Genomic DNA, 23,090 nt, shown 5'->3' with positions numbered 1-23,090 from the left:
ACATCAAACTAAATCTATATATGCTGTTTTATCATATATCTTATTTGAACAAAAATAACGTATATATATTTTCATATGTTTTAGATAAATATTACACACACATACACCTATATCTAAACACCCTGACTGGGTGTGCTGCTGTAAACAAGAATAGTAATAAACATTTATGCTTTAAAATGATTTGGAGATAATAAGCCATAACACTGAAGTCAAATTAGCAAAGAAGATTTATTAATTTCAAAAACAATGTCCTTTATATGGTCGGTAACAGGTCAGGCTTCTACCGCCACACCTCAGACAGCCTCGGTGGAAGAGAGCTGTGGCTGTTTCCTGCGGTAGGCGGATCAGGGAACCGGGGATATCTGTCCTGTGTTATAGGGGGCGACAGCTTCCGAGTTGACGTGTGGTACGTGCTCGTAAATATTGCTCGCATGGAATACTACGGTGGATGTTGATGGACCTTCTGCACAAAGATATGTAAAGACAGAAGTCAAGCGCTACGCCAGTACGGTGAGATCCTTTCTGTCTTGGCACAGTATTTAATTTTCCGCTGAAGGATCCCGCATTCCGAAATCGGGTCATGTGACGCTGCAAATGCCCACGGATTATACATTCAAATGGTTTTTGGTGTGCTGTTTGCACGATGACACCCCACTCCAGAGGTTAATCGTGGATTTAAATGTCAATCGAGTGGAGAGTAGCTAAATTCATCGTCCCTGGACAACATCTGTTACTTCCGAGTGGGTAACTTGAAAGAGTCCATTTAAAGAAGTAATTCCGGTTACAATGAAGCTGTGATGTATCAATCCGCGCAAGTCACTTCTCTAATTCAATGGCAGCCTACTTCTGCCTTTATAAAACACTTTAGTGGAGACGTTAAAACGCACAAATGTATGAAAGTTTTTGAGGAGTTTGTCATATATAAAAGCTTAGTTTTTGACCACAGATTATATGAGAGTACTGTCTGTTACTTAAAATGTTTACGCCTTCGCGAGGAGAGGAAAAAAAATAAAAAATAAACGTGTTTGAAAATAAAATCTGGGTGACTTCTACAAACAGCTCCGTGTGTCAGAATTGGAATATAATTCTATATTTTGTTTGCTATAATATAAGTAATTGAAGTAACGTATAGTTGATGCTTTAGTGTATCAGGTTGATCACTGCTGACCATTACAAAACCAAAAGCTTTGTTAGTACTCATCGTTACATAAGTGTTGCGATATTGAATAATGCGTTCTTTCCACTTGCCATACCTTATGGAAAATTAAAGTGTGCATTTTACATTTTAAAAAACTTTAAAAAAAAGTCTATATTGGTGAGAAAGCCGGATAGGGAAGGAAATCCAGCGTCTCTACTTTTGAAGGCGGAAGACTACTAAGCACTGTAACGTCGGCACTCCGTCTGTGTGTACGTTTCCCAAAGTGGATGAGGATGTTAATTGTCGGAGTTCAGGTGTAATCATTCTTTAATATGGGATCTTTTCGAGACTAATTAAAGCATTTACTCCAACTTCAAACAGTTTACTGCAGTTTCTACATGTCATCATTTGGATCAAGTTCCCCAGAATGACCCATTCTCGACCCAACGAGTTTATTCCTCCACCGGAGTGCCCTGTCTTTGAGCCCAGTTGGGAGGAATTTGCAGACCCTTTTGGGTTCATCAACAAAATACGTCCAATTGCAGAAAACACTGGCATCTGCAAGATCCGACCTCCCCCGGTAAGTTTCTTCGACATATAACAGAACTGTCAGATGCACGCCAGCTCTAGGTGGTGTTTTTTACTCGCAGATCGCAGATCCCGAAACACTTTTTCTGAAGACAGGTTTTTTTCAACATGGCGGATTGCGGCTCCAGCCATTGCGAACGTTAGTAACGGCGTGTGCGCGCAGCTGCTAGCTATGCGTGAGGTTTACTCCACAATAACATCACTTAGCGTTACTTTCTTTCCAAGAGAGTCTTATCGTACTCTTGCTTTCTTTTGAGCACCACGAGTGTTTTTTTTTTTGCAGATACTATTATTTGCAGATACATGTTTGCTTGATGGAAAATGTTGGTGGACAGAATGTAACGTTAGTGATTGTTATTGTCTTCCAAAATCAATGTTGGCTAGGATGCATCCACCCAAACAAGCGCAATCCTCGATAGTGAATTTCCAAGTATTATATAACTTTATTTTACATGTAGTTCAGCACATCTGGACTTTTTGATGAAATTTTTTTTTTAATCCATGCAACTTCCTATTTTTACCTTTTAACGTCAAAGCATTTGCTTTTAAATCTAATATTTTATTTGCTTATCTGATATTGAAATATGGCGTTAAAGTGTCTATTATTCAAAAGTGGGTCAAATGCATTTTGTACTGTTTATTCGGTGCTACGGAAAGACTGTTTTGACTAACAAAGACCGCTTTTACTAGCAAATAACGTTAAACCACTGCATTTGTCAACAAATTTATGTCGTTTATCAAATACTTCAAGGCTTAAGTTGAATCTTGAAGCAAACTTGTAAGAAATATTGCTGAAGTTTGAGGTGGTGTAATTGGTCTCCGCCGTTGTCCTCCATGTTGTGCTAGTTGTGTATTTGCATTTGGCCATTGAAACTGAAATTTGATGTAAATAACGCAAGTGAGAAGTGAGATTCAGTTTAGCTCGCGTTTTAAACGTTTACACAGATGTTGTATTAGCTATGCATATTTTTGCGTTTGTCTTATTCACAATTGTTAACACCCTACAACGGCCTGAGTGGAAAGAAAGACATGTATTGTAGTCTTCTGCAACGTTACCCATCCTAGTATGTTGTACTGCGAATATGCTTTTATGGCTGATGCTTTATCACTTAAATATAAAAAAATAAAATGTTAATGGTTCCAGAATCATGCAAGTGTACAACTAGACCATTTTTTAAACTTTATTTTATATGTATACTATGAATTTGATACCTACTATATAACGTATAACGAATGTGATTTTAGTAGAAAACAAATCAGGACCTCTTGAAATGAAGACAATCATGATATTGTTTTGAGTATATAACAGTATTTTTTATTTATTTTTTTGTCTTGATGTAGAATAATATGTCACTTATTGTATTCATAATCATTGTTCAGTAGAAAGATGCACATGCAGATATTAGCACAAATAATTTTGTTCCGTTAGACAGGACTTTGTCTCGTGGCAAATGGTAAGCATAAAAGCTTAACATGTTTTTTTTCTTTATGTCAGGGTTGGCAGCCACCATTTGCTTGTGATGTGGACAGACTGCATTTTACGCCACGCATTCAGAGGCTCAATGAGTTAGAGGTGAGTCCTGCTCGTTAGATATTTTGTATTTGCGGATATGTTCATGTGGCCTTATTAAATCTAAACCAAAACATGCAACCAGCATGACCTCTTTTTGGTCTGCCACACTTTAAAGCACAGGTTTTAGGTTCGACTTTGAAAGGGTTACTAGCTAAATGAAAAGTCCTCATTGTTGTCAACATCTCTTTTGGTTTCTCGGTTAAAATACATTTCTGTTCACGTTTGTGGTCGGTAAGATTGTGGTCGTTAAGATTTATTTAATGTTTTTGAAGATGTCTCAGGCTGCGTTTATTTGTTCAAAAATGCATTAAAAACTACAATATTGTGAAATATTTTCTAATTTATTATTTTAAAATGTAATTAATTTCTGTAATGGCAAAGCTGCGTTCTCAGCAGCCATTACTTTAATCTTTAGTGTCACATGATTTTTCAGAAATAATTTTAATGTGCTGATTGTTTTTGTTCAAGAATAATCAATGTTGAAAACAATTGAGCTGCTTAATTTTTTGAAAACTCTTAATACATTCTTTAGGATTTTTTGATGAATAGAAGGGAAAACTTTTTTTTTTAAATAGAAATCTTTTGTAACATTATACATTTTACTGTCACTTTTGATTAATTTAATGCATCTTTGCTGAATAAATGTTTAAAGTCTAACTCACCCCAGAGTTTTGAACATCAGTGTGAATTTTAATATAAATGAAATTCTTTTGAATATGTAATGCCATGATGTTTTCTCCTTTGCAAACCAGACGCTTTTGAAAGAATGAGGACTTTGTTTGAATTGTGTTGTATTGTTTTATAGGCCCAGACCAGAGTGAAGCTCAACTTCCTGGACCAGATAGCAAAGTTTTGGGAACTGCAGGGTTGTACATTGAAAATTCCTCATGTTGAGCGCAAAACGCTGGACTTGTATGTGCTTTATAAGGTAGGACTTGAGGTTATGTCATCTCTAGCGGCCATGTGCAAAGTTCAAAGCATATTACATGATTTCTGCAGTTGACAGGTGATTTAGGAATACTAAAGTTGAAAATTCTATCCTATACTTTATCAGTGGCCTTTTTGAAAATGAAATATGGATGTAAACATGTCTTTGACCCCCTGTCTCTGTCTAGCTGGTCAAAGAGGAGGGAGGCTTTGATGTGGTCTGTAAAGAGCGGAGATGGACCCAGATCGCACTGAAGATGGGCTTTGCTCCTGGAAAAGCAGTTGGCTCTCACCTTCGTGCTCACTATGAGAGGATTCTCTACCCATATTATTTGTTCCAGACAGGAGCTAATCTTATGGTGAGGTTGCTAAAGCACTTGTATAACTTGCCCTTTCCCCTTTTCAGCCTTATATCATTCAGTTTCCATCCCTTTTCTTGATAAATGTTCTTTGTTACGATGCACACATGACAGCCATTGTCCTTTTTTTTTTTTTTTTTTTTTTTTTTTTTTTTTTGGCAAAGAACTCAACTGTATCTGAATAGAAAGGGTGCCCCAGTTTATGAAGCATTGTTGATAAGTGCCCCAGTTTATTTTCACCATATATATTCAGTGCAGATTAGATGGCACGCACAGTGGTTTGCATAAATGTCTTCAGGACATACAACTATGAGGTGCAGTGAACAAACTTGAGGTTGTGTTCCCGTGTATGTTTTATGGGGTGTCTTTTTGTAGTTTGTTTTTACTCTTTAAGTAGTGTCTGGTTGGCTGTTCGTCTGTGTTTTGGTGTTCCTGTGGGTTCAGTGGTTAACAGCTTTCTCTCACGTGCATGTTTTTCAGTGCTATACCCACGGCCCCTTCCCCCCCACCCATAAAGGGGTGTGATTTCATTCAATGAGCCCTGTGCTCTAGGCCCACTCGCCTGCTGCTTTTACCCCATGGTTAATACCCTAGGGGTGATCTGCTTTGCCTCTCACCGTTACTGGCTTTAATAATGTCCACCCTGCTGTCATGTGGCTCTCCGGTTAAGAGTGAAGCCACATGTGCACACTTACAATCGTGTTATAAATACAGTTATGCATTTGTATTCTTTGTAAGGTTTTTTATTCTTAATGTATGGGCTTGTTACTTGCGTGTTGTCAACATTAAATATCTTTCTCCAACAGAACTCTCAGAAGCCAACTCTGACTAATGACACCAAAGACAAGGAGTACAAACCCCACGACCTGCCCCAGCGTCAGTCGGTTCAACCAGCAGAAACCTGTACTATCGCCCGCAGAGCTAAACGGACCAAGGTAAAGGACCAATACAGAAATCTGATTCATACCTGGACCAGTTAGTAGTATCTACCAGATAGCAATGTTTTAATTACTGATGTTGCCTGTTTTCATAGGGCCGCTGTTTTAAATCAGAACCGGGTGAGGTTTGCGAAAAACCCAACCTGAGGAGGAGAATGGGCTCATGTGTGGCAAAACCAGAACCAGGTACAGATCCATATTTTTTTTATTTCTACATTTCCTTTTAAAGTTCTTCATGGCGTAGTATCAACATCCATCTACAAAAAATAATATATATATATATATATATATATATATATATATATATATATATATATATATATATATATATTTATTAGGGGTGGCACGGTACATGTATTCGTACCGAACCGTCACGGTACGGGCATCTCGGTTCAGTGCATGAGGCTTTACAACGAATACAGGCAATTCGCCCTCAATCCAGAAGGGGACGCTCGCAGTAATGCAACGCTGTTTGATAACCGCCAGCAGAAGAACAGCGAATGCCGTAGGTTGCGCGCTTGAAAACAAAGCCCACTAGACAGTGACCATGTGCTGATTCTGAACGCGTCTCTCACATAGACTGACAAAGTAGTAAACTTTAAAGGCTTGTGCACTCAACTGTTTGCGAAATGGGGCTTTGTGCTCGTGTATCCTACCCCTCTCATTCGGCACAAATCCAAATATTCCATAATATTTCCATATTTGCGATGTAACGTATCTGAATGCTAGACTATTTTTTATGTAAATTATAGGCTTTGTACTTAAGTCGCGTTCCAACGGTGACAGAGGCACGCGCGCTGATGTTTGTATTTTATTTTGATAAAGTACCAACTTTAGCAATGCTGGAACTGATGTGTTGTGTTGTGTGTGCGTGCGTGCGTGCGTGTGACACGATTAGAGATCGACCGATATATCGATTTACCGATATTTTTCCCGATATTTAAGCATTTTTCCATAATCGAATATCGGTTTTGTAATATCGGATTCCCCGATAAACACCGCCATCTTGTGGATCGCAATTGCAGCGCATCTGAGGGGAGACGAGACCGCAACGGCGTGCAGGTACTTGATTTGCTGTAGTTAGTAAACTATTTAATATTACAGGCATTAATGCACAAATTAGATGTATTACATAAATCCCTGATATATAGTTAAATATATGCAACTTGGCTCTAAGAAATATGATAAATAAGATACTCTGTCAAGCCCTGTCCCTGTAAAGATAGGCTATAACTTTGCCTGAAATAACACAGCCATGAATTAGCACATGGTGAATTTAATTCTCTCTGTGGTCTATTAGTCTCGTGAAGTCGGAGTCACATAGATAATCCGTCAAGTCCTCTCCCAATAAAGACGTAACTTTGCATGAATTAAATAATACAGCCATGAATGATTGCATGTTGGAAAGAAAAGCATTGAATGTAATTCTCTCTGTTGTCTATATGCTCATCATTAGTCTCGTGAAGCCGCTTTCATATTGCAGTTCACTCAGCGGGTTGATGCTCAAGAAATGCTCAGCACGGCCACCGCATGTAACTTTTAACAAGATTCACTTTTTTGAAGCACCCTAAATTGTATTAACACTTACTATATAACCATTATTTCGTTTATAAACATCTAAATTAATACAACTCTATGGAAATTAATTATTTATTATCTCCGCGATCGATCGCAGTTTGAGTAGCCTATAGTTCTGTGTAAAGGCATAGATAAACTGCGCTGTCAGCAGCATAATTTAGAGCATGCCAGTTGAGAAATGTAATAAAATACAATGCTTGTTATATTCCAATATTCCAGAGAATATTATTCCGTGAATTAACATTATCCAGTGAATTATTCTTCACTCTTTATCCTATTAAACGGCTTATAAACCTACTAAAACTGTAGTTAAAAATGAAGTTGATATGACTCCTTTCCTTTATTTTCTCCATTTGAAAACATTAGACTTTCTATGTTCATTTTGCTTACTGCTAATATTAGTGTTGCTGCTAAAGCTTTTTATAAATAAAATGTTTTTTATTGTTGTAATACGAAGATTAAATTTAACATGACAGGGCTCTAGACTGCGACCAAAATGGTAATTGTTTGCGAGTTAAAATTTGACATGGTCGCATTTGTAGGAGTGCCAGGTCTGCGCTACTCCAAAGCGTCTGCTTCATACAGCGCGCGCTGCCAGCCGCAGCACATTATAGCAGGAGTCAGATTTCACTGATCACGTGAAGAGAGGTGCTTTCAGCACGAGCGTGAAGGTGCGTGTCGCGGATGGAGCGCAACGGATGGATTTGTTTTCAAACTAAAGTAAAAGACCGCTTCTTAAACCAGAGAAGGTGAACGTGCACAGTATTCTTGTAGAAAGTCCTGTCAGCTACAGCCAGTTTAGTTTTACTTTTCTTTTTGTTTTCGTTTTGAGAAGCTTGTTATCTTTGCCGTTTACATCAGGTTATGCTATGGAGGCTTTCCTTAATTAAAAAAAAATATATATTAATATTTATTTGCTTCCTCAGAGTTTGCTAAACATTCTGTAATATACTAGGTATATAGTACAGCATGTGGTGTGTCCTATGCCATGCCTTGTCTTATTCGTTTTGTTGATAAATGTTATGTAAGAGTTTGTCATTGTCAACGTACTGTTTTATTGTTGTTGCGCTTTTTAATTAAGAATAACAATGAATCCATCTTTTGTTATAGTCTTAAAAAGTTAAAGGTGTATAGATATAAGCAAAACAGACAATGATCTTTTCTTTGTAAAATGTGACACCAAGATCGCAAATTTGAAAGTAAAAAGCGCACGAAAAAAGGAATTCCTGTTCACAAAATTTAAATCCCAAATAATACAGATGAAAAAGAACGAGTTGAATGTTGAAAACTTTCGTTACGATATAACTAAACTATGATAAAAGTTCATCAGCATGCATTGATTAATCAAATGTTGTAGCAAAAACAAATTGCAACCAAATTATGTGCTCGTGCGCAAATGTGAGATCAGTGGGAAGAATGAGTCTAGAGCCCTGCATGAAAGACTGCTAATTCTCAAAACATTTTTTGTTAAGATGACTGAAAGGAGGAAAAACCAAAGTGAAGTATGGACTTACTTCACGCAGTCATTTATTTACTTTATAACAGTAAATAAATATCGGTTCTGCATATCGGTTATCGGGCACATAGACATGCAAATAATTGGTATCGGTTATAAAAAAAAATCAATATCGGTCGATCACTAGACACGATCACTTCAACTGTTTCCTTTTACCAGCAGAATCAACTTTAATCACTTATCTTCTTAATGCATCACTGTATAAAGGTCTGCTTTTATTTGTGTGAACTTACAATGAAAACAAAACCATTTGAGTTTCCTTTCTGTGAACAAATTAAGCCTGTCATAAAAATGAACTGAAACTCAGTATATATAGGCTGTTACGTGTCGCACTGTTTTTTCCCCCTTGTTTATCTGTTAACTAAATCAAATATATTTCAAGAATTTATTACTTGTTTGTATATGTACTGCAGATTATATATATATATATATATATATATATATATATATATATATATATATTAGTATGTGTGAAATATTTAGTATTACTAGCTACTGTACTACTCGCTGTTCAAAATAAATGAAAAGAAACTGTATCGAACCATGACCCCTGAACCGAGGTATGTACTGAACCGTGACATCTGTGTACCGTGCCACCCCTAATATATATATATATATATATATATATATATATATATATATATATATATATATATATATATATATATATATATATATATATATATATATATATATATATATATATATATATATATATATATGTGTGTATATGTATGTGTGTATGTATGCATTCAGAAGACTTTTACCTTTTTATAATACATTTCTATTCAAATGAACAAAAAATCCTAAAAAATAATCACGATATATGGTTTCCATAAGCTAAGTTTCTTGAGCACCAATTCAGCATTAGAAACAATCCTTCAGAAATCAGTGACATTTGAAGACTAAAGTAATGACTGTTGAAAATTCAGCTTGGCCATCACAGAAATAAATTACATTTTAAAATGCATTAATATAGAAAATGATGATTTAAATTGTAAAATTTTCACTATTAATGTTTTTACTGTATTTCTGATCAAATATATGCAGCCTTGGTGAGCACAAGAGACTTCTTTTAAAAACATTAAAAATAAATTACGTGAAATTCTTCCTGAAATCTGAAAGAGACTTTTGATCTTTTAAAACAAGATTTGATCAAGTGGTGTTTACGAGATGTCGTATAGGTCATTGACCCATGCCTTTTTGCTTAAAGGCGAAGACCCAACTCTTCTGCAAGACCCCCCTTTCCATGAAACACATTTTATTGGAATGTCCCGATTTAAATGCAAGTAGAAAACTTTTTTTTTTTTTATGAAGTATGCTCACTGATGGACTTTAAGATTTTACCAGAAAAGATTTTAGATTTTTTATCGTATGTTAATAAAAAAATCTTGTAAAATTTTAACTGCTGTATTTGGTTTTTATTTTGTTTATGTAAGTCCTTGTATTGTCCCAGCTCAGTTTTTGCCATGAAGATAGCCTTAGGCATGGCAATAAAAATTACTACTACTACTAGAAAAATCTTACCAACCCCAAACTTTTGGATGGTAGTGTACTTCCAAATTTTAATCTCAATGCAGTGTGGCATTTCAAACTTATGTACTTTTATAAATTTCTTCCAGTAAAGAAAATTCCAGTGCAGGTGAAAGAAGAACCCATTGAGCAACAAGTTGAAGGTGAAAAATCAAAGGTGAGTGCGGAGGTCAGAGGACCATTTGATTTTCACACAACAGGAAGTATGCAGTGCATTCTTTTATGGTAACGTTTTTTTTCCCCACAGGTGGAGCAGTACATGTGCTTGGTATGTGGGGGTGGAGGTGATGAAGATAGACTCTTGCTTTGTGATGGGTGTGACGACAGTTATCACACCTTCTGTCTGATCCCACCCCTCCACGATGTCCCCAAAGGTGACTGGAGATGCCCCAAGTGCCTGGCTCAGGTGAGCCACTCCCGACTGCATTTGCAAGCTGATGTCGCCTTTGTCTTTGTATTTATTTAAGTAAAGGTTTACATGGTCACTAAACAATCATGTGAGACAGTCATATTCTTCTAAGCTTTTTTTCATAACTAAATTACAGCTGCTCCTGTGTGTGTTCTCTGCACCTATTACTTATTGTCTGTTAGTACATGTGATGTCGCTTAGTAGTACTGGATTGTATTTAATAGTCATTTACATTTTGTTTGTAATCATTGGCCTTCTCCCTTTAGGAGTGTGGTAAGCCACCGGTGGCGTTTGGGTTCGAGCAGGCCTCCAGAGACTACACCCTTCGCACCTTTGGAGATATGGCTGACTCTTTCAAGTCTGACTACTTTAACATGCCTGTTCATGTATGTCTGTTAAACAACACATTTGTGAGGCTAGCATGGTTGCATGCCATGTGGAATATGAAGTGATCGGCCTTATTGTTTGGCAGATGGTTCCCACAGAGCTGGTGGAGAAGGAGTTTTGGAGGCTGGTTAGCACCATTGAGGAGGATGTCATTGTAGAGTATGGGGCTGATATTGCTTCAAAAGATTTTGGAAGTGGCTTCCCTATTAAGAACGGCACATTTAAGGTCTCACCAGAGGAGGAGGTACAGAAATGACCTTAAATGCTTTGTTCTTGCAATCTGTATGCTGAAAGCACAAACCTAAATCTTAAGAATACAAATGCAGGTTAATGAAATCACATTTCTTTTTGTCCAGGATTATCTGAGCAGTGGCTGGAACCTCAACAACATGCCAGTTTTGGATGCATCTGTGCTGACTCATGTCACAGCGGACATCTGTGGGATGAAGCTCCCATGGCTTTATGTGGGCATGTGCTTCTCCTCATTCTGCTGGCACATTGAGGACCATTGGAGCTATTCCATCAACTATCTGCACTGGTAATCCACTCGCACTTTCCAGATTGAAAGTAACCTATTTTACGTGGTAGATTGAGTGAGTGTATGTGCTCTTCATGTACATGGCTTATTAAATGGGTTTGTATGGCTGGGCGATATATAGCCGGTTCCGGGATTATCGGTAAATCTCCATCACCTGCTTTCAAATGGAACGCTGATGAATCGCAGATGAATCACCTTCGATAATGAACGCGAAATTGTGTAGCTTGTCAGTGAACTACGGCTCTATGTATTAAATGCCGCTCCATCTGAAAGCAGATGATGGCGATTTACTGCTAATCACGGAACTGGCTTTACTGACGAGATGCGCATGACAATCGCATGCGATTATATCGCCTAGCCCTAGTTGTTTGTGCTTCATTTTTAACAGTTTCCGAGACTAAAATAATGAATGCTCTAAGATTGTTGTTTTTCTATTTTCTTTTGTTGTTTTGATTTGCAGGGGAGAGCCAAAGACGTGGTATGGCGCTCCTGGCTACGCTGCTGAGCAGTTGGAGAATGTGATGAGGAGCCTGGCCCCTGAGCTCTTTGAGTCTCAGCCAGACCTGCTCCACCAGCTGGTCACCATCATGAACCCAAATGTGCTCATGGAGCATGGAGTACCAGTGAGTGGAGTTACGGACTAAACAAAGACCATTAATAACATAAGATGGAGTCATTGTAATTCATGTGAGGTTACCTCATCCTTTCTTCCTTTAGATTTACCGTACAAACCAGTGTGCTGGAGAGTTTGTCATTACCTTTCCGAGGGCCTATCACAGTGGTTTCAACCAGGGCTTCAACTTTGCTGAGGCAGTCAACTTCTGCACTGCAGACTGGGTAAAAGGCATTTAAAGTTGACATTAGGGCTGGGCTATAAAACAATGATAATTATTGCTATATAATTTTCCTTCATAAACGATAACAAGTTTGATAGACGGTTTCAATGGGAACAACATAGTTTTATTTAGCCCTAACTTAACTTCCGGTAGACATCCAAATAGAATCAATTACAACAGCTAAGTCCCTCTAGTGGTGGTTATTTTTTGATAAGCAAAATATGTTTGCTGTGTAAATCAGACGGACGTATTAAAAATGCAAATTCATTCTCTTCATTCATTAACGCAGGAGAACTAGAGGTTTCCCCCGGTAACGGCTGTTGGGCTGTACACAAAGCAGCCCCGAGCTTACAAACGCTGCTTTATCAGGCATATAACATGCAAGATGAAATGAAAATGAAATCGAACATTTTCTAAAGACAGTCTTCCTTCAGAAATATACTGATATAAAAACACCCGTGCCTCGTTTAGATTTTTTTTAAACGTGCATTACGTGCTCATTTATTCAACGAAGCCTTTTGGAAAATCAGTCAGTTTTGATATCGTGGCAGGTCACCACAAATAAATAAAAAATACATGTATGGGAAACGCATCCCACGGCACAACAACCTGAGCCCAACTTCATTACTCATCACTATACAAACTGCGTTTGTAGCCGGCACCACTAGTGAGATCGATAAACAAACACAGACCGGAAGTTATATAATATTTATGCACTAAAAGCAGAACAAAACATTTGAACCATTCATCTGCTCAGCTCAAAGTTGAAACAGTAGTGCGGCGCGAGGTTACTAGAGCAGATGCGTGTACTCGCCGATGAGTCTCGGTCATTCAACGACTACCAGGGGTGCCCAAACTCGGTCCTGCAGACTTTAGCTCCAACTTGCCTCAACACACCTGCTGGGAAGTTTCTAGTATGCCTAGTAAGAGCATACTAGATTAATTGGTGTTGGAGCTAAACTCCGCAGGACACCGGCCCTCCAGGACTGAGTTTAGGCACCCCTGGACTAAACGGTGCTGTGAGATCCAGTGTGAGGTGCTTGAATTCAGCAAAGAACACAAATGACTCTGTGATTTAAACTAATTTAAAGCTAGATAAAACAGTGCTGAGAAACACTGTGCACAGCTATACAGTCAGAAGGCTTTTAAATCTCCAAATTGCCATAATTCTCCATGGATTTACTGTAGTAACACTAACTGCAGAGAAATCTGCTTTTAAACTTGAAAGAAATATTTGAAATGTATCATGATAATTATTGATATTGACTAATATTTAAACATTTTATCGTGATAATGTTTTTGGCCATATCGCCCAGCCCTAGTTGGCATGAAATTAAATTCGCCCTGTTTATTTTATAAATGTGTGTTATTAATCCTATTGTAAACTATTCATCCATGCATATTTCATTTCTAAAAAGTTTTTGACCTTGTAATGCATAATCAATATCATAATCATAGTGTCTTTTCTCTGGTCATTTAGTCTGCTCAAACCCTTCCTGTTTCTTAAAATCGACTGCAAGCTTGCAATTATTTTTTTTTAGTGCAACACCCACATCTTAAAATCCAATGAACCACCAGTGGATTGCTAATGTTATACTCGGGTGTATGTCACAATAGTGATCTGTCGCTACTTCAGTTTCATTGCGACTTAAATGAAGGATAAGCATAATTATTGCAATGTAAGTTATGAAGCATAATGAACTCAAATACGGTCTTTCATTTCAGATGTCTCTTGGTCGGCAGTGTGTCGCGCATTACCGGTCCCTCAACAGATACTGTGTTTTCTCCCATGATGAGATGACCTGTAATATTGCCACCAAGGCAGACTCTCTGGAGTTAGAACTGGCCTCTGCTGTCCAGAAGGACATGTGTACCATGATTCTGGAAGAGAAGATGCTCCGTGAGAAAGTCTATAAGCTGGTGGGTGGCTATTTTAATGGCGGTTAGCCCATTTAAGATGCTGTCATTTGCGCTTCATGACCAAGTTGGTTGAATAACCACAAAATATGTATGTTATTTGTCTATCGATCTGTAATATTATAATAGTAATATTTTATATATGCATTTAAAAAAAAAATATTTTTATTTACTTGAAGTAATTAAGCCTGTAGCTCTGTTGTCTCTGTTCACTTTGTTTGTATTCAGGGTCTGTCTGTCTGTTACTAATTGATCCCATTGTGTTTGTGCTGTTCTCTATAGGGCGTGTGGCACTCCCAACAGGTTGACTATGATTTACTGCCAGATGAGGAAAGGCAGTGTGCTAAGTGCCGGACCACCTGTTACCTGTCTGCCATCACCTGTCCCTGTAGCCCCGACCAGCTGGTCTGTCTCCATCACATCGAGGACCTCTGCGCTTGCGCTGCTAGAAGCTACACGCTCAAGTGTGTGTTTGCAAAAGCATAGGACAAACCTCTGAATGATAGATCAAATGAAAATTTTATTTAATTTAGGAGGTTTTCTTAAATTAACCTTTTTATCTCTTACTTGCACAGCTATAAATATACACTTGCTGAACTGAAGCCAATGTTCCAGGCTTTGACGGCCCGTGCTGAGTCCTATGAAGACTGGGCATCTAAAGTTAACAAGATTTTGAAAGCGGATCAAGATAATAAAAGTGGTGAGTTGTTATTGCAATATGATTGTATTGAACCCTAAAGCCCAGTGTTGCATTTTATTACACTATTCATGTATGATCAAACTTTCAAGGCATGATTCATTTATTCTAAAAGTGTTAAGAATTGTTTCAGCTGGCTGGTGCCATTTTGTAAGACTTTAGCCAGCTGAAGCAGTTAAAATGCACATCCTCCACCAAAAACTGTTATTGTTTAATTTTATTTGCATATTTAGTGAAAGTTGGGTGTTATTTAATTGCTTTCTACAAATGTGGCAGTTCTGCAACAATGGGTCTCTGAGTTAAAAGCACTTTTTTAACTAAAGGAAGGGATTCTGCTTTCTTATTAGATTTTGAGGAGCTTCGTTCATTGGTAGTAGAAGCAGAGAAGAAGTCATACCCTGAGACTGACTTGCTAAGTCATCTGCGTCAAGTCATTCAGAATGCAGATAGGTGTACCTCAATGGCCCAACAACTCCTCAACGGCAAGAGACAGACAAGGTACTTTTTTTTTTTTTTTTTTTTTTTTTCTTTCTGGTTTGTTGGTCTATCTGAAGTTCTTGCACGTTCACTAGTTTTAAATGGATGCAAATCTGTATTTGTGTTAACAGATATCGCTCCGGTGGGGGAAAGTCTCAGAACCAGCTCACTGTGGAGGAACTGAGGTCATTTGTCAACCAACTGTATGACCTGCCCTGTACCATCCGACAGGCCCCTTTCTTAAAGGTATCTAACCATACAACATGCTTGGTGCAATTCTCCCAAATGTCTTGGGTGTTGATCTGATATTTTCTGTCTCTACTTCCATCTCAGGCTCTTTTGAACCGTGTCGAACAGTTCCAGCAAACGAGCTCGGATCTCCTTGCAGAGGACATGCCTGGTTCCTCTGCTCTTCAAAGCCTCCTAGATGAAGGTGCAGGCTTGGATGTGGAGTTGCCTCAGCTGGTGGTGTTGAGGCAGAGGCTGGAGCAAGCCCGCTGGGTGGAGGCCGTTCAGGAAGCCAGCGATCAGCCAGCCGACCTCAGTCTAGACTGCATGAGGAGGCTCATAGATCAAGGAGTGGGCTTGACACCGCATGCCTGTGTGGAAAGAACCATGGCCTGCCTGCAGGAGCTGCTCACTGTCTGTGAACACTGGGAAGAAAAGGCCCATAACATGCTCACTGCTAGGTTTGTATTTAAGTTAAATGTTAATGTAATGTAAATGAATAGTTCACTCAAAAAGGAAAATTCTATCATATACTCGCCTTCATGTCTATGTAAAACTTGAAATAATGAAACCTGAAAGATTTCTGTCCCTTCTTTGCAAGTCTGGGTGATCTTTGACCAAAACTTTGATGCTTCAAAAGTTCATTAAGAGAACTTTTCATTTAGACAAAAAAAAAAAAATCACCTTTTGCTTTAAAACTAAATTAATTTCTTATGTGTTTTAGAATGACACAAGGGGGAGTAAAAGGTGACAATTTTCACTGACAAGCTTTTGTGGCACCATGCAAACGCTTTACCACTTTTATCAGCACGATCTGAGAAGTGAAAGCAACTCCTGGTCCTTTAGGTTTGGCTGTGTACATGATCATGTTGCAACAAAATAATTTGCAAACTGTTCTGGTAAAAATTTTGCTTGCAAATTTTTATTTTACCTATTTCTTTCAATGGCTTATGGTTAATAAAGTTTATGCTCTCCCAACATGCATGTTGTAAAACACACACACACGTGGATGGTTGAGCTAGTTCTGATGGGGAATAAAAATGTGCCTGGTTAGCATTTTGATTTAAAGCTGTTTCCTGGCAGATTAACTGGATCGATCTATTGTGACATTGAACAATGGACAGTGTAGGTGACGCACTGGGCAATGTACTGTTCAAAGTTTTGAGGACCGTAAGGTTTAATGTTTTTGAAAGAAGTCTCATACTCACAAAGACTGTATTATCAGTGTTGAAAATGGTTGTGCTGCTTCATATTTTTCTGGAAACTGATAATTTTTTTGATGAATAGAAAGTTCAAAAGAACCAATTTTCACCAGTCTCTCGTGCATCCTTGCTAAATAAAAACATCAATATATTCCAAAGGTATAATTATATTAAAATACATTAATATAAAAAAAAAATACTGACCTAGTAATCTAGGATAATGCGGCATCTTTAAAGTAAAGCAGTATTTTAACTATTTAGATATGGTCGTTCCTTGCGAAAGACGTTGCTTAATCTTGACCTTTAAACCTGTAAATTAATGTAAACTGTCACTTGTTTTTTTTGTTTGTTTGTTTGTTTTTTTGCTTATTTTAGGCCTCGTCATAGTATTGAGACTCTTGAGGCAGCTATACAGGAAGTGGACAGCATCCCAGCATACCTGCCCAGCTGTCTTCAACTTAAGGACTGCGTAAGCAGGGCCAGAGAGTGGATAATGGAAGCAGATGCTCTTCAGGTATGTATTTCTCTATTATTCATAACTCTAATTGGACACCAAGAGCGTTGTGCAAGTAACGCTCGGTCCATTTAAACATTTATTGCTACAGGCTGGAGGCCGAATTCCTGTTCTCGCTGCCCTATCTGAACTTGTGTCAAGAGCCAGAAGTATTCCGGTAATGTTGGAACCACTGTCTCGACTGGAAAGTTTAATATCTGAGGTACAGGCCTGGAAGGAGAGTGCAGCTAAAACATTCCTGTTGAGGAACTCATCACATTCTCTCCTCGAGGTGCATACTTATTTACAACAGTGCTTTTTTTAGAAAGTAAATAACTCTGTGAATTGTGTGAGTAAAATGTATTGTTCTGTTTGTGTCTTTAAGGTTTTGTGTCCTAGGTGTGAGACTGGACCACAGAAGTCAAAGTCTAAAAAAGCCAAGGATGTCTCTGTACCCTGCAAGAAAGTTGAAGTAAAACTAGACACTATTTTTGATGTGGAAAAGGCACTTTCTACAAGCAAAGATACAGTTTCAGCAGTAAGTCACATTTTAGTTTAGGTTTTAGAATAAATGATACGATTGAACGATTGGGGTGGTGATGGCGCAGTGGATAAGACGCATGCCTTTGGTGTGAGAGACCCGGGTTCGAATCCACTGTGAGACACCAATGTGTCCCTGAGCAAGACACTTAACCCCTAGTTGCTCCAGAGGCGTGCGACCTCTGACATATATAGCAATTGTAAGTCGCTTTGGATAAAAGCGTCAGCTAAATGAATAAATGTAAATGTAAATGCAAAACAAACAGGTTCTGGTTAGTAATGCTGATATATTTTCAAGATTTCTGTCTTTAACATTTAAATGTCTTAAAGGGGTCATGAAGTAAGTCAAATTTTCCTTGATCTTTTCACATATGGGAGATCAATGTACTATAACAGCTTTTATTGAAACCAAACTGCCAAAAGAGTTTCATATTTGGTCTCCGTATGATGTTATAGTGCAATGAAAGACCACTTCTGCAGAAGAGCAACGCCTATTACTACTTCATTACCTCTTTAGCCCAACCCACTGATTCACATATGTAGTACTAGATGAGTAAATATGATAGAGATTTAAACACAAGATTACTTGAGCAACTAAACGATAGAGACTGCTCTGAGGATTACAAGATGTTGTGCACTGCCAGTGGAAAAAGTCTTTGTATTGCCTTCCTTTCTTTGCATCCTAACTGTCTACACCTGGCACGACTATTGTTGTCGCATCACATCAGAAATCCATTTCTCCTTAATGTCAGAAGTAGCACAAGTGCTCAGAGTATGACAGAAATAGAACAGGGCATCACTTCACTGTCAGGGATTTGTCGAGTCGCACCACAGCGTTGCAGCCAGTTTAGACTAATAATAATGGGTTCCAAGCAGCCAAAATAGTTTTTAATTTTTCATATATGCTTAAGAAACAAACTGTTGGGTTCCATTGCTTTTAGTCATGAGGCAATGGCCGTTGTGTCTCACACTGTGTAACGTTGTGAAAGAGTGGATGAACTTAAGTGGCACACTTACCAAAACATTGTTTACAAAACAGTGTAGAAAATAGCCTGTTCCTTCTAAATTGATGCTTTTGTTAATATTTTATGATCTTGCTAACATAAATGGACCTCTGAGAACATTATAAAATAACAAATGCAGTGCATGTCCCCTTTAAATGGTATTACAAAAGTCTATCATTTTAAAGATTAAAAATCTGGGGATGGAAAAACCGTAATTGCAATACAGTCTAATGTGATGATTAAACTTCAAATTTAATAATCACATTAGCTGTTGTGGCGCATACATGGTTCGCGGTTTCGGAGCATTTCAAAATATATAAATACTGTGCACTTATTGAACGATTTGAATGGTTTACTGTTGATAATGAATTAACAATGATTACCTCATGTATTTATATTGTAATATGTTGTAGATGCTGCCCATTTTATCTTCCTCATCTTTTCAAATGAACCCCCCACCCCCAGAATAACCCGTCTTAGAATAGAATAACCCATCCTTAATGTTGAGTCCTGACTGTTCAAGTCTGTGATGGACATTTGGGTATCTGCTCAGACTTGTATGTTCTTCTCCAAACAGATGGCCACTCTCAGTGAGGTGCATCAAAAAGAGCTGGAGAGCCTGTCAATGTTGAGGACCTCAAATGAGTCAAAGTTTCAGTCTTCACCCAGCTGTTTAGCCCCCACAGTGTGCTTGTGTCACACTGTCCCTGCAGGCCCTATGCTACAGTGTGAACTCTGTCGAGACGCCTATCACAGCGGCTGTGTGCCAGGGTTCAAGGACATCCAGACAGGGCTACCGTGGTTATGCCCACTCTGCAAGCGCTCCGAGAAGCCACCCCTGGATAAGGTGCTTCCTCTGCTTGCTTCCTTACAGCGGATTCGGGTTCGGCTTCCAGAGGGCGATGCCCTGCGATATGTGATTGAGAGAACGGTGTGCTGGCAACACAAAGTGCAGCTGGTTTCTCCTACACAGCATCCGAATGGAAAAGTGAGCTTAATATGTTTGAATATAGTTAGTTTGTAGAGGACAATCAATTAAAATGTGACACTTTTCTATTTATATTCATGTTCTGTTCTATTTATATGATGCAGGCAAGACATATTCCTGGAACAGCATCATCTCAGACACTGGTAGGGAGCAACAGCTCTTTCTACATGCTGCAGCCATGTATTCCTCTCAATGGTGAGACAACTACACCTGTTTTAATACACACTTTCCGAGTAGATGGGAATGTCTAGGTGTAAACATTTGGGATTGTGTCATGTTACAGAACTCAGTGCTGAGTTGGAGGAGCTGTTGGTGGAAGGTCTTCTGATGCAGGTGACTTTACCTGAGCTCCAGCAACTTTATAGCAGCCTGCTCAACAGGTTTTCACCATCCCAGCACTCCCTGCAAAGCAGCGAACACGATCACCAATATCACATTGCTCAAGACAGAAGTCCACCTCACAGGAGCCCCCCGCAAAGCAAAGGACAGGTGGGAGAACATCCCCAACTTGTTTACTAATCGTTCAATAGCATTAGTTTTGTTGCATTGTAAACTCCTCTGATTTAGACCAAGGGATTTCCAAACTTTGTTAACTGAACCCCTTTGACAAAATATTTACTTAATATTTATTTAAATGAAGTTCATTTCAATAATTTAACACATTCACATTTACGGATCTTTGATGTTAGTTGATGGTCACATGACATGGTAAACAAAAAAAAAAGGTAAACAAAATATTTAATATTTTACTAAGTCTTTATAGGTGCCCAATACTGCCACAAAGGAAAAACCATCATGCTTTGCTATGATGACACAAGTTCATAATTATAACACAAGTTATAATTGACATTTATAAGAGAAAATGTTAAAATTGTCAACTGACATTTTGTAATTGGCACTTGACTTTTTATCTTACAATTTGGACGGTCATAATTAGGACTTATGAGATGCTAAACCATAAATAAAAACCAGAATTTATGACATTAATCAAAAGTTTGAAATTTTGTCTTAATTATGACTTGATATAATTACCTTTTTAATCATTATGACTTTGTCATAGTTTCAACTTTTCATGTCATAATATATCAAAGCATTTAAGTGCCAGAAATTGGCTTCCATATGTTTGTTTTTTTTGTTTTGTTTGTTTTTTACTGTTTACCCATTTTAATTCTAAATTTATTTTTTTTATTATTAGCTTTTATCAACTCCGAAAACCCAGTTTGGGTTCAAAGTGAGAAGTCCAAAAAGGAGAGAGAAATCATTCTAAATAAACTTGTATTATCTTCAGTGAAGTGAAGTGACATACTGCCAAGTATGGTGACCCATACTCTGAATTCGTGCTCTGCATTTAACCCATCCAACGTGCACGCACACAGCAGTGAACACACACACACCGTGAACACACACCCGGAGCAGTGGGCAGCCATTTTATGCTGCGGCGCCCGGGAGCAGTTGGGGGTTCGGTGCCTTGCTCAAGGGCACCTCAGTCGTGGTACATTCACTCCCCCCACCTACAATCCCTGCCGGCCCAAGACTCGAACCCGCAACCTTTGGATTACGAGTCCGACTCTCTAACCATTAGGCCACGACTTCCCACTTCAGTAATGAATCAGAGTATTACTAAAAAAAAAAATTAAGTTTATACTAATTAAAATATCTAATATTTGTGTTTTGTATATTTATATACTTAGTGTTGTACTTATAGCGCGGCAGCATACGTCTTACAATGAGTGCTGTTCATGTGAACTTCTGCCTATGTAGAAAGTCCACACCAGCCACAACATGCTGACTTAGAAGGCAGCTGCTTATGCAGGCGAAACGGCTCACTAGGTTTCAGAACGGAGCTTTTGACTTATTTTGATTTGAATTTATTTTATCTAGGATGGAGTTCCAGAGAGCAAGAAGGAACCCGAGAGGCTTGAGAAGAACAGTAAGCGACGTCTAGAGAAAGAGAACATGGAAGGGCAGCACAGAGACAAGATAAAGAAGCCCAAGAAAAAAAAGCCTAAAATGAACAAGGAAAGGAGAAGAGAGGAGAAACGAACCACTTCCCCCTCCAACTCTCTTTCTGACCTATCGTATTCCGATGACTCAGAGGAGGATTGGTCTGTGTGCTCGGCAAAGCAATGTCAACAGCCAGAAGGAAACGAGGTTAGTTTTAGCATAATTGAAATGCTTGGTTTTGTTTTCTAATCTGCATCGTTCTTGCTTGTATAACAGGGTTATTGTGTGTCTCTTTACCTGCATGAATAATTAATGCTCTTTCTCGTCCTCACAGGTAAACTGGGTCCAGTGCGATGGCAGCTGTAACCAGTGGTTCCACCAGATATGTGTGGGAGTGTCTGCTGAGCAGGCTGAGAATGAGGACTACATCTGCGCCTGCTGCGCAATAAACGATTTGACAGAATGAGGACCAAAATCATGTTTTTCGAAGGATAGTCAAAAGGCTCCCCGTTTTGCACATAAGTTACAGCACCAAGAACGCACCAGATATCATCCTCTTACTGAATCCCGCCCCCTCTGTTCCCTTGGTGCTACTGCCTTCTTCATAGGACTGTTAACAAAAATCTGTATGATTCATCTGCTTTTTGTTTTGTAATTTTGGAGATTTCCTTCTATAACATTTAATTTCTTCTCTAGAGAACGTGATGCATAGACGTACCTCAGGGGTTTCCATCCCATGAATGCAAAACAATGGGGAACTTCAGCTTCCCTAAATGTATTTTTGTTCATATTTATTGGTTTTTGTTTTTTTTCTTTCCCCAGTCACCTTTAGAATTTCTAACATGAATTTATCAATCTGGGCTATTTACACCAAATAATATTAATTGGGCTAGACAAAATGGTCTAAAGTTATTTTTGGAACCCGCTGTTTTGGTACATGCGTCTAATAATATAAAATATTATTTATTTATCCCAGCAATAACTCGGCTGGTTACCCTGATTTTTCAGTAGCTTGAGATCTGCTCTGATCTGTTGCTTGATGCATTAGAAGTGTTTGTACAGAATCCTAATGTAGGTTGTCAGACAAATGAGATGTAGCAGGCAGAAGAAAAAGCTGTGTGAAATATACTTTGTGATGTATACTGTGGCTTTCTTTAAAACTCAAAACAGATCTTTCCGATGTTAATTCAGTTGTGGAATAAAACGGTTTGTTCTCACCTATAAATACTGATCTACTTCTGTTATGAGTCTTTCTGGTCTTTATTTGTGTGCAACTCAAT

General features: G+C 38.3%; 1 protein-coding gene across 2 annotated transcripts; it reads left to right on the top strand.

The window, feature by feature from the left end:
• The first annotated feature begins 290 nt into the window (after nucleotides 1–290).
• Nucleotides 291–23,053, top strand: LOC306855078 (lysine-specific demethylase 5B-like). 2 transcript variants are annotated; one of them, XM_079393516.1, is made up of 29 exons: nucleotides 291–510; nucleotides 1,520–1,718; nucleotides 3,222–3,299; nucleotides 4,105–4,227; nucleotides 4,415–4,585; nucleotides 5,392–5,520; nucleotides 5,619–5,709; nucleotides 9,831–9,902; nucleotides 10,240–10,307; nucleotides 10,398–10,556; nucleotides 10,826–10,945; nucleotides 11,032–11,190; nucleotides 11,303–11,484; nucleotides 11,945–12,107; nucleotides 12,202–12,321; nucleotides 14,046–14,240; nucleotides 14,520–14,701; nucleotides 14,813–14,937; nucleotides 15,282–15,432; nucleotides 15,543–15,657; nucleotides 15,745–16,100; nucleotides 17,217–17,355; nucleotides 17,447–17,626; nucleotides 17,720–17,872; nucleotides 19,456–19,866; nucleotides 19,971–20,061; nucleotides 20,150–20,355; nucleotides 21,748–22,017; nucleotides 22,145–23,053. In XM_079393516.1, exons 2-29 carry the CDS (start codon nucleotides 1,566–1,568, stop codon nucleotides 22,274–22,276), a joined length of 4,494 nt encoding a protein of 1,497 aa, XP_079249642.1. In that variant the 5' UTR covers nucleotides 291–510; nucleotides 1,520–1,565; the 3' UTR covers nucleotides 22,277–23,053. The 2 variants fall into 2 exon arrangements, with proteins under 2 accessions (XP_079249642.1, XP_079249643.1); XM_079393517.1 differs by lacking the exons at nucleotides 291–510; nucleotides 1,520–1,718; nucleotides 3,222–3,299; nucleotides 4,105–4,227 and adding an exon at nucleotides 4,238–4,305.
• Nucleotides 23,054–23,090: the final 37 nt, after the last annotated feature.

Source organism: Barbus barbus (genome assembly GCF_936440315.1).
Source record: "Barbus barbus genome assembly, chromosome: 35".
NCBI classification, from domain to species: domain Eukaryota; kingdom Metazoa; phylum Chordata; class Actinopteri; order Cypriniformes; family Cyprinidae; genus Barbus; species Barbus barbus.
Note: the sequence above shows the minus strand (reverse complement) of the source record. Positions and strands in the feature narration are given on the sequence as shown.